A 12,791-nucleotide genomic window follows, 5' to 3' on the forward strand; every position below is an offset into this window, starting at 1 on the left:
TCTGCATGTCATGGCAGTTCATGTCAAACAAGCGAAAAATGCTAGTGGGGTGAATACACCACTGATAAACACCCACTGAACAGCACCCTGCTTCCACGCTTCTCATCTTTCCATGTGCACTGGCCAAAATGTAGCACGATACTGGACTGGGTATAGTCGGAAGGATATAGATATGCCTCAATAAACATCTTACACTTAACTAGTACGAGTTATATGATATAGAAGGTAGAAAGCAGCAGCTATAAGACTATCATTACATAACACGTAATGTGAAAGTATATGTATTTTGGATATATATTCAGATCGCTTCTGGCCTGCGAAAGGACACAAGGCACATATGTGTACACACCTGATTAAGAAAAACAGAAGAGAATTTTTTGTTCCAAAAATGATTTTGGAACAAATGAAAAAAGAAAATGAATAAACTTAGAGGACCAGAAAAAAAAAAAAAAAAAAAGATACTGGTCAGAAAGTGAACTGTTTCAAGCCTCACCCCTCCTTGCCAGCTGTTATTGAGCGGATTGGCTAAGGCAAGGGCTGAGCCGGTGACATACTAACCTCAGATGAAACAAGAGAAGAGATGTGCTCTCACACAACCTCTCTCTCATTACGCCTCACCCGGGCCAGTTAGCTGAAGCGTCCTATCTCTGGCAACAGAGTGGAAGGATTTTTTTTTTTTTAAAGCTTGCAGATGATCAGATAGAGTATGAAAACAACATCCGTCCACTTTCACACTCCAGTGGAAGAGGTGGTCCCTCCCGGCAGGGCTGCGTAGTCTTGCCATCTGGAGAATAAATCGGGTGTGAAGTACAGTATAGTTTGGGACTACGCGCCGTGGCGACAGCTCAGCAGTTAGTTCATTAGCTCCAAACTTGCAGGGATTAGGAGGGGAGCATGGAGCGAGATGGCCGCGGGGAGACGGGACACGAACTAGAAGCACAGCCGCTGGGCCGAATGCTCCAAACTGTGCGCCCATCTATAGGGCATCTCCAGCACTATATACACAGAACAAAAGTCTCTCAGAGAGAAGAGAAGGGTAGCCATCAGCTGGATGCACACTGAGACAACCGCATGCTCTCCATGCTCCTCAGTGCAAGTGTATAAGCTGAAATGTCTGGCCAGACCTTGTAGCATCTGTCATCTGACATCAAAACACACAGGGTGTGTATGAAAGTGAACCAGCTACAGGCACAAAATACTATGCAATTTACTAACTGTACTCATATACATTAGCGTATACTTACATTAAGAATACAAAAAAAAAAAAAACAATTACCACAAATTTATTAAAATAAATAAATAAATACAAATCCTGAAGTCAATACTTCATCCAGTAGCTTGAAATTTGTTGCTGAGTGATAATTTTCTCAGTCACTCACTCAGATTTTGCAGGCCTATACAAGCACAGCTGGGCTGCAGAACGAAGTGTCATTCAGTGGCATGGAAATAAAAATGTCTGTACACAACAACTCCCACGGATTTTCAATTGCCAGGATGGATAAAACAGCGGAGAGAGCGTGAGTGAAGGAGAGGGAGCCGTCGAGCGAGGTGCTTTTTATTATGGAGTTAATAACTCATTTTTACATTACGCACTAGCGCGCTAGCGAATAAATAATGGAATCCAGCTTCCAGTGTACTGTGCCGGAGTCTTTAAAGCTAACATATGGGTTTTAAAATAAAATTCGAACTTGTGCTGTGGATTGAAAGCGCTTCTGAAACCTTGGCAGATTTAAACGATCAAAAATGCTGAGGAGTAATAGGATTACTAAACGGTACAAATGTTATTTTTCAGGGTGTGCCATTACCGTTTTGATCTAGAGTAGGGACAGTTAATTCGAACAAGCTTGCAAAAATATGTGCTAGCTACACTCAGGAAGAGAACCAATGCCCTTTCCTAATGCAATTCTCCTCTGCTCAGATCACGTTGCCTTACTATTCTTCAGCAGAATAATCCTGTAGAGGCAGAACTGCACTGATTCGAAGGAAATTGTCAGTCAGTCAGTGGTATTGCTTCTCTGAAACACCAACATCTACGCGATTGCGTTTTTTCTTATCAGCATGCGTGCGAACACCTAAAGCAACTGTTGCACCCAAGGTCAGCATTTGGGTCCTCGTTTCTATCAAAGGAAATAAAGAAAACAACAGTCTAAACTTTTAATGGCCGTCAAAGGCTGGATTAAGATGCAATCAAGGCACCTCGGCGACACAAAAGATGAGAGAATGCTAAGCTAGTATTATTTTCAAGCATCGGTGGACACTTCGGTGACATTTTCCTTTGAAACCCTTTTTCCCCCCACTTAGCAGTGATAGAGAAATAAGGGGGTGTTGCAAAACATTGAGCCCAATCACATTTTCTTAAAGGGTCACAGTTGACCTCTCTCAATCAGGAATAGCCTCTGGCCATATCAATCATCTTTATTATCACGACTTAAAAACCTTTGTTAGGTGACTTCTTTTTCTCCAGCCCCTCTTTATCCTGAGCTCCTATCACAATTTCATGGCAAGGCAAACAGGGCCAATTGGCAGGCTGTGTGGGTGGGTCGAGAATGCTTTTAACCTGCTGCATCTGCTGACTTCCTGCTGCTAACCCAGTGTGAAGTGGGCACCTTGTTTCAAGAGGATGTGATAGGGGCATTTCTTGCCTTTATGATGACATAATGGGAAGTAAATGTGCTTGTTTTAAGCATGGTGCTTAGCTAGCTTTATGCCTGGTGATTAAGGGCTAGCACCTGGCTGAATGGGGGGCTGTAAAAGAATTGGTTTTCTTGTGCCATGGAGTCAGGTGATGCACGAACAATGAAGGCTGCCCTTGCAGTGCGTACCTTCTTGTTAAGGGCGACGCCATCTTCGCAGTCTAGAACAGCACAGTCCACGTTCAGCGAGGTGAGCTTCCTGAGTTTGCGCTCGTCGTTGCCTGGGACGTAGAGAACAGCTCGTCGTGGTATATATTTCAGAGACTTGCCAGGGGAATGGTTGGCTCGCCAACCACCCTGCCGCCATGCTGCCACCAGCAGCCTTTGTGCGATCCTGAACACACAAACAAATGAAAGGATAACACATCAAAGTTCATATACTGCCCAATTTTGTTTGTTTAAAATGTGCTATTTGTTTCTAAATGACACTCAAATGAAAGAAGGAACACATGCTATCAGTGTTCATGTCCTTCCTTCCGAAATGTTTAACACAATGACAAAGTTTGTTTTGCTTTAAGCCCCCTTTTCAAGTGGACGAGTGCTGCTGACCTGCGCTTTGAGCGCCTTTATCACCCACATCATCACAGCCAATTGTTCTCCTTTAATGGTAATACACAAAGGCTTAACAGCTCTAGCTGTATAAATCTATTTAGGGTCAGGGCCACTCGACGCTCCAAGAGACTGAAACAGAAAGGGATTACAAAGACCCGCAAAATAATTAAAGTTTGAACAACACAACAAATCTACATAACGCTTTCGGCTAATTACTTCTGGACGTACGACTCACTAGCAGCAAACAGTAGCGCTGCTAATCCGAAGAGCCAAAGTTCTGCCCTGAGAGCCAAGATTCCTGTTTCACAGTACTTAATGCCTAATGAAACACGCTTCAGCTTTATTGCTTCAGCTCCTTCCAATACATTTTATAACACGCACCAGTAGTTGCAGTTAGGGCACACACGTTTTAATGATTTGTTCTTTAGGTCAGGCTGTTCAATTACTGTAGCAATAATGAATAGGCTAAATAATTGGGATCACATATAGCTAATTATAGCCAGGAACAGTACTTGTCTGGCTCTTCCTTCTCATTGCCCTTAGAGGAATAATATCAGTAGATTGTGTTTCTTTTCCATCCAGGAAAAGGGGTAGGTGGTGGTGGTGGGGGTGTCACTGGGCTTTAGATGAAAGGGGGGGGTAAAGTATTCTCCCTTCGCTCTTTGTTGTGTAAAGGAGCTAAAGTCACTTCAATAGGCACTTAATCCCATCCTCCACGCTTACAATTGCCTTCCAGTATCAATCAGGCATAATCTCAACTAAGATGATGCAGCTATACCAAGCAATTAAAAGCAATTCATGTAGTTATGGCTGCAAGCACTTTGTGGGCCCAAGTACACAGAGCCTCTGCAGGGATCCTGAATGCTGTAGTGTTTAAATTTGGTCAGGAACAATACCTCACGTAGGGATGAGGAGGGAATATGCAAAGGAGAATGGGAGGAAATCCGTATTGCATGAAAGACAAAACTGCCAAGCATCTTTACTATTGGACCAAAATAAAAATAAGCAAGGTTGGAGGAAAAAAAAGACAACGGAAAGCAGTGCACGTGTGTGTATAAATTTGTATCTAGGTGCATAAAATGCTTTTCAGGACAATCAACAAGGTTTTTTCCCCCAGGAATGTCAGGGAAATGGGAATGATGCAGCGTTCTATGGAAAATATGTCATAAGATCTAGCAGAAAAGTTTTGTATTTCAATTTATTATAGATTAATTGGAAGCTTCATTATTGTTCTGTTGTAATACACTGTCTCAGCTCCACCTACGTATATTAACCCTGGTTTAAAAAATACACTTTAAATCTAAAAAAGAAAAAAGAGGTTCCAAACAAAAATTTATTTTGTACACTATATTGTCATTTTCTCTTATTTAGTGGGTATTCTTGATAGACTTAATATAAATATCCTTAAGGGTATATGCTTGGTTGGAATCTTTCAAGTCTACCTACCAATCAAAAGGCAAACAAGCAAGTAAATAAATAAAAAAATAAAACAATTAAATACAAAGAAAAAGAGCGGCATCAATATTCTCAACGCATAGCCTGTTAGTGCATCGTTGACAGCGGTACTTGACAGTGTATTTGAATTATATTTTAATGTAATGTGATGTTCTTTGACATCAAATACAATAACACTTGGTTGAACTTGTATGTTGCCTGGAATGCTTAATTAACCAAGGAATGGTCTCTGCTGCTTCCCCCAATGCTTATATTTTCATGTCATGTTTATGGCTTTTCCCTATTCACCCAAGTGTTTGGTCTCAAACAGTTTTGATGAATAAAGGATTACCGATATGCCCAGGTCATATTTAATGCATTATTCGGCAAGTGTAATTTATTAATTTTAGTTCAGTTTTTGTGCATAGAATATCAATTGTATCAAATAAATAGGGCACTTTTATATCATTAAATTCTCCTTTAAGTATGAAGTACATGCTTATATGGCAATTGAAAAATGTTTGCCATGCTATTGGGAGATCGTTCGAAATCTCAAGGTGATGCCACAGCTACTTATGGTCAAGACTCATGGGAGACAAACTGTCCATGCTCTCTTGGTGAAAGCGGTGGCACTTACAAATCACACCTGTCTATAAGCCGCTGTCTACACTGAAACTAATGAACTTTACACACGCTTTAACGAAAGACAGTGTCTGGTACACGGTGTAACGGGTGAAATATGTTGCACTTCCTTTAGGAGCAGAGCGGTATTTTGGGAATAGCCTGGCGCTGCATTTTTCCGCTATTACTGCAAGTGTGGAGACCGAGGAATATGTCCTTATTATTTTCTGATGCTAATTTCTAAGTTTCTTTGACTAACCCGTAACGCTGTTGCCAAGTAAAATAAAAAAGAACGAGTTTTGGAAACCTGTCTGTGCTTATATGATTTCTGTTGCAACTGGAGTTAGTGAGCTCTCCCTTCACCCAGACTCAACGCGTTACAACGGCTTGTATCTAAACAGTAGCCTACCAAGAAAGTCATTGTTCACTGTCTTCCTCCTTCCTTTCACAACTATTTATCTCGGGAGTTTATCTTTTGGCATCGTCGTGCGTTTAAGAAAAACGTTTTTTTTTCCCGATGCCGTGCAGCTCAGAACACAGGTGAGGTGCGTTTTCTTGTTTCCGTTCGGAAATTTCATTGGTCTAATATTATGGGGTTCAGTTTTTTGGCTTGAAGTTCGTGAAACCGGGAAAAACCCAGGAAAAATTCATAAATAGGACACTTTGTTGTTTAAGCCGCGGGGTTCAAAACGTGGGAAAAAAGTAGTGGCTTATAGTCCGAAAAATACGGTATATGGAAATGTAACAGGATGTAGGATATTCAGATCATTGCTCCACTTGTTTAAAAAGTCTTCTCCTTTAAGCATGAAAAGCCGGAAAGCCAGAAAAACCACAATCAAACAGCTCTAAATAAGCTCATGGAGTGTGTGAATGTGTTTTTAGCATGTAAAGAAGGAACAACCGGTACAAATGGTGGAACGATCCCATAATTCAGCATGATGTGATGCTAAGATCTATATGGACAATATTCAACATTTCATTTTCCATTCGAAAAGTCTTTGTTTAATCCTCAAAATTTCGTTTTTTTATTTTGCCATAATCTCCCTTTTTTTTGTACTCAGAACTTGTTACAGTAAATATCCTTTATCTCTCTTTCTCTAATGTAACCCTGAAAAGAATAAAACAAAATAATAAGCCCTAACATGGAACCCGTTCCTTTAGGGCAATGTGCTTATAGGAAGCTAAAGGAAAACGAGCAAGCTAGCATACTGAGAGACCCTGACTGGAGTACACAGAGAAAAGAAAATGTACTGTTTCTCCAGAATTAATGCAAGAATCCTACACAAGCAGAAACATTCTTTCATTCCCTCTAAAAACCAAAGACACGCAGGCTTCTTTTTTACTGGCTTCCAGCTAACAGCGGGTTTTCATTTACTGCCACAACATACTGTACTGATTTTAATGATGCAACACGGACCAAAGAATCTAAATTTGCTTAAATGTCAGGTCACTTATAGAAACGCCATCAAAAGACACATGTGCTTTCAGTCTTGTTTCAGGCATGATGAATAATGCCTTCTTCTATGAGAGTTCTGCGGAGTTGAATGAAGTTCACTTAATGTTCATTATATTCCAAATTTATAAAGACTTCAGCCTCACCTCTTATTTTTGATTTGGGATTTCAGACCTCTATAGACAGAATTGCAACATAAATATGTTTATGCTCTTTGTACATCCCATTCCACATTTAATTTGCTGTTATAATAACCTCCACTTTTCTGGGAAGATGTTACACTAGATTTTAGGGTGCTTGTGGAGATTTGTGCTCATTCAGCCACAAGGGGGTTAGTAACGTCAGGTATTAATGTAGGGTGAGGAGGCCTGGGATGCAGTCAGCATTTAAATTCATTCTAAAGATATTCAATAGGGATGAGGTCAGCGTTAAACAGCACTCAAGATCTTCCACTCCGAACCCATGTAAACCATATCTTCATGGAGATCATTTTTGTGCACGGGTATTGTCATGCTAGAAGGTTTGGGTCTGTTAGTTCAAGTGAAAGGAATCTTGTGAAAGAAAACCTACATTGTCCCCTATGTATGTATGTATGTATGTATATATTTATGTATATATTTATGTATATGTGTATATATCTATACATTTTATATATATATATATATATATATATATATATATATATATATATATATATATATATATATATAAATAAAATGTATAGATATATACACATATACATAAATATATACACATATACATACACACACACACACACACACACACACACATATATATATATACATATACATACATACATACATATATATATATATACATATATACATACAGTGTCGATGTCCTAGGGGGTTGCCAAAAAGCATCGAGATAACCGATGATCGAGATAAACGGAAATCAAAATGGCGGCAATATATTAACGTTCTTGAAATTTCTTTATGTACATGATGTGCGTTAATAAATGAGAATGTGCATGCACGTGTTTTTAGAGGGTTTTTTACACAACAGCGTTGCCGCGATTTGTTTGATGAAGGCATGCTATAAAAATATACAGTACATGTTTGTTAACAGTCAGGAATCCACCTGCCACGCCCCCTTCGGCGCGGCAGGTGCGTTCTCGGCCGCTTTCTCCGAAGCTCCCGGCTTCAATTGCGCACATATTGTGCTCATTTAGCATCATCACCAGCTCCTATTTAAACTTCCACACTCTCACTGTCTGTTATTGTTGGTATATGTTGGTTCACCTGTAGCAGCTGTAAGCCTTGATTTTTCCGCCACTTTCGCGAGTTCTTCCGTGGCTGCATCGAGATAACCGACGTTAAATGGAAAATTTCCCCCCCTTGTGCTCGAGATATTAGGGTTCAGCGACATTAAAAAGCATAACCCACATAACCGATAAAAAAAATGCTTAGACAAAGCGCGAATTTGGCGGTTCCACTTCAAAAACGTCGACTTAATAGGGTTGTCGAGTTAACCGAGGTTGAGATAAGCGGGTTTCAACGTGTATGTATATATATATATATATATATATATATATATATATATATATATATATATATATATATATATATATAAAAAACACACACATACATACACACACCGTAATTTCCGAATTATTAAGCGCACTCAAATATAAACTGTACCCACTGAATTTTACAAAGATTTTATTTTTGAACATAAATAAGCCGCACCTGTCTATAAGCCGCAAACTAATGAACTTTACACAGGCTTTAACGAAAGACAGTGTCTGTTACACGGTGTAACGGGTGAAATATGTTGTGGCTCCTTTAAGAGCAGAGCGGTATTTTGGGAATAGCCTGCCGCTGCATTTTTCCGCTATTACTGCATGTGTGCAAGGCTGAGGATTATGTCCTTATTATTTTCTTCCGATGCCGTGCAGCTCAGAACACATGTGAAGTGCGTTTTTTCGTTTCCGTTCGGAAATTTCATTGGTCTAATGTTATGAGGCTCAGTTTTTTCTAATGTTTAGTGGCTTATAGTCCAAAAATACAGTATATATATATATATATATATATATATATATATATAGAACTTCTAAAAATTCTCCTTTTTTTTTAAAAAAACAACATAGAACCCAAATGCAAAAAAGAAAAATCCAACCTTTATTTAAGTACATTACTTTGGTGGTAAAAAATCACACATTTAGAAAAAGAAAAAAAACTTGAAATCATGTGTGCCACAATTATTGGCACCCCTGATGTTAATACTTTGTACAACCTCCTTTTGCCAACAAGACAGCACTTAATCTCCTCCTATAACATTTCACAAGATTGGAGAACACAGAGAGAGGATTTTGACCATTCTTCTTTGCACAATCTTTCTAGATCATCCAGTGTCCTGGGTCCTCTCTTATGCACTCTTCTCTTTAGCTCGCCCCACAGGTTTTCGATTGGGTTGAGGTCTGGGGACTGAGATGGCCATGGGAGGACCTTGAGTTTGTGACTGCTGAACCACTTTTGTGTAGATTTTGCCACATGTTTTGGATCATTATCCTGCTGAAAGACCCAATGACGACCCATCTTCAGCTTTCTGGCAGAGGCCATCAGGTTTTTATTTAAAATATCCTGGTACTTCAAAGCGTTCATAATGCCATGCACCCTAACAAGGTTCCCAGGGCCTTTGGAAGAGAAACAGGCCCACAGCATCACAGATCCTCCACCATACTTCACGGTGGGCATGAGGTGCTTTCGGCATACTCATCTTTTGTTTCGCCAGACCCACTTAGAGTGTTTGTTGCCAAAAGCTCAATCTTAGTCTCATCTGACCAAAGCACACGATCCCAGTTGAAGTCCCAGTACCGCTTAGCAAACTCCAGACGTTTACGTTTGTGAGTGTTAGTGAGAAAAGGCTTTTTCCTTGCATGCCTCCCAAACAGCTTGTTGGCATGTAGAGGCGTCTGATGGTTGTTTTGGAGACTCTGTGACCCCAAGATGCCACTCTTTGATGCAATTCTGTGACGGTGAGCTTGGGAAATTTTTTTACTTCTCTTACCATCCTCCTCACTGTGCGTTGTGGCAAGATAAACTTGGGACCTCTTTCAGCCTGTCACTGTTCCAGTTTTTTTAAACTTCTTAATGATTCCTCTGACTGTAGATACCGGCAAGTTAAGGCGAGTGGCTATTTTCTTGTAGCCATTGCCTGACTTATGAAGGTCGACACACATCTGCCTTACTTTAATGGTGTGTTCTCTTGTCTTTGCCATGTTGACAAATGGGTAAGAGAATTAGGCCTCTGTGTCACGTCATTTTATACCCCAGGGAAACAGGAAATCATGAATTACTAATTAAAAGTCCCTAGATACCCTGACCAACCTTAGCAACTACAGAAATATATATATATATATATATATAAAAAAAAAATAAATTTAATTTTTTAGAGGAATTGTTAGGGGTGCCAATAATTGTGGGACACATGATTTCAAGTTTTTTTTCTTTTCTAAATGTATGATTTTTTTTACCACCAAAGTTATGTACTTAAATGAAAGGTTGGATTTTTCTCTTTTTTTGCATTTGGGTTCTATGTTGTTTTAAAAAAAAGGAGAATTTTTAGAAGTCCACGACCACATCTTGAACAGGGGTGCCAATAATTGTGGAGGGCACTGTGTATATATATATATATATATATATATATATATATATATATATATATAATTTTTTATGTACAACTACAGATGTGGACAAATTTGTTGTTATCAATACAAGAACTTATTATTTTTATTGAAATAACTTCTTTTTATTAAATATTCCATATTTAATAAAAGCCAGACTTTGCTTTTGAATTTTGATTTAACAGACTTTTTTAAATAATAAAACAAATGAAAAGGGCATGCACAAAAATGATGGGAGCCTAACCTAATTTTTTTTTGCACAACCTTTAGAGGCAATCACTGCAAACAAGCAATTTCTATAGCTCTCAGTGAGACTTCTGTGCCTGTTAACAGCTAGTTTGGCCCTCTCTTCATGAACAAATGGCTCCAGCTGTCGCAGGTTTGAAGGGTGTTTTCTCCAGATTTCATGTTTCAACATAGATGTTCAGTAGGATTCAGATCAGATCAAATCAAAGCTCCTAGAAGGCTACTTCAGAATTATCCACTGTTTTGTTTTGAGCCATTTTTATGTGTTCTTATGTTTTAGGTATTTAATGGGTGCTGTAAAGTAGGTGCCTTCTTTACATTTTAGGTAATTCTTTTATTGGAGAAGCAATGAGCTATGACTGAGACAGAGCTTTCTGATGCTGGGTTGTATATATTGCTCCAGAATGCTTCCATGCTAGATACAGCAATGCAGCCCCAAAATATAATCAAGTCTTCTCCCATGTTTCACAGCTTCATTTTTGTATCTATAAACACGCAGCTGATGTGCCTTGTCAAAAAGCTCCGGTTTTGTCTTATTTGTTCCAAGAATATTCTCAATGAAGCATTAACGCTTGTCAATATGCATAATAATCCAATTATTTATTCTTCTTTTCCAGGGGTACCAACAAATTTGTCTATATCTGTAAGCATCGCTGCATGCTAAAACTTGGATAAGGTCTTCACTAGGCAGTGACTCAATCCCACATCTGGCCAACATTTTTTCCCTCCCAATAAACAGTGATATATACTTAATCCCTGAAGTAGGCCTTTAGAGTGTTTCAAAATTCCACTTTGTTGTCCTTTAAATTTTATTTACATATTTTATTGGAAAGGTCATCATAACAGAGCAGCTTGACTACAGTAAAGGTTGTAAAGTTAGCAGACTGTGCTGCTGTTCTTGGATTTACTGGTAAGGCTTTTTTTTTTTAAGCCTGCTTCTCTTTGGTGCTTTTATATGGCACTACACAAAACTGCTTCTCATTACGTTTAAGCTTGTTGTCCCTTTCGATTGCACAGGGAATTGGACAGGATTTCAGACATTGATTCAGCACAGCTCCATCACCCTGTGATCCTGTGATCCACAGTTGGCTCCACTAAGACCTAAAGCTGAGACACTGGATTATGGAGTCTACAGACAATTGGCCTCATTAACAATGTTTCAGGAAAGCTGCATGTAAATGTTTATTTGTTTAAAGCAATCCAAATTCAATTCAAATTTTCTGCTGGATTTCCAGAAGCTATACAAAGCTGAATTTCTTCATACTTGTAATTTTATGTTGCTCATTTCAGTGGATTCACAAAACAACTCAAAACGGCAAACCAAATACTACAGATCATCTAAAATAGAGATCTGAAATCTCAATATGTATAACAAATACTGAAGTACTAAAGGAAACACTGAAAATGAAAATCTTTTTTTCCACTTACTCCCATTTTATAAAAGAAAAAATCTCTCTCTCTCTCTCTCTCTCTCTCTCTCTCTCACACACACACACACACACACACACACACACACACACACACACACACACACACACACACATATATATATATATATATATACACACACACACACACACACACACACACATTATATACACATTTTATATTATATATATATATATATATATATATATATATATATATATATATATATATATATAATGTATTATTTATTTATATTTCTCAGTTTAAGGTCAAAATTTAAAGGTAAATTACATAAAAATGCACTGTGTGAATTAAGGGAGGTGATGAAAATGGTGTGCCAAAAGAGGTAAAAAAAAAACAAAAAAAAAAAAACAACCAAGGAAACTGCTATTTTAAAATAATACAAAAGTGTCTCAGGTGAGGTGTTGGAAGTGTTTAAAGAGCATTCAAAGATGGATCCAAATTAGAATGCAACGTTTATCCTAAATCTAAATACTGCATTTTAAGTATTATAGTACCGGTACCAGTCTATTCTCCAATCATAAAGCAGCATTTCAATATTTTACTCCCTGAGTGATCATGTTTTTGACAGCAACTACAAAGCACTTTTTTGCAAGTTAAACTCAACAGAATATTCCCTTTAAAAAAGTTGCATTAATCCATGCAAATTGCATTATTTGAAATCGATCATGTCCAAGCTCAGGAGTTTGCTTTATGC

At 38.4% G+C, this 12,791-nt stretch overlaps 1 protein-coding gene across 1 annotated transcript in view; it reads right to left on the reverse strand.

Annotated features, from left to right (window-relative positions):
* The window catches only part of clybl (citrate lyase beta like), a 60,879-nt gene that overhangs the window by 19,430 nt on the left and 28,658 nt on the right, over positions 1-12,791 (reverse strand). Inside the window, exon 2 of the mRNA XM_046845435.1 lies at positions 2,823-3,027. Coding sequence (XP_046701391.1) covers positions 2,823-3,027 — 205 coding nt within the window. The remainder of the gene's footprint in view (positions 1-2,822; positions 3,028-12,791) is intronic.

Source organism: Silurus meridionalis, chromosome 3, assembly GCF_014805685.1.
Source record: "Silurus meridionalis isolate SWU-2019-XX chromosome 3, ASM1480568v1, whole genome shotgun sequence".
In the NCBI taxonomy this organism is placed as follows: Eukaryota; Metazoa; Chordata; class Actinopteri; order Siluriformes; family Siluridae; genus Silurus; species Silurus meridionalis.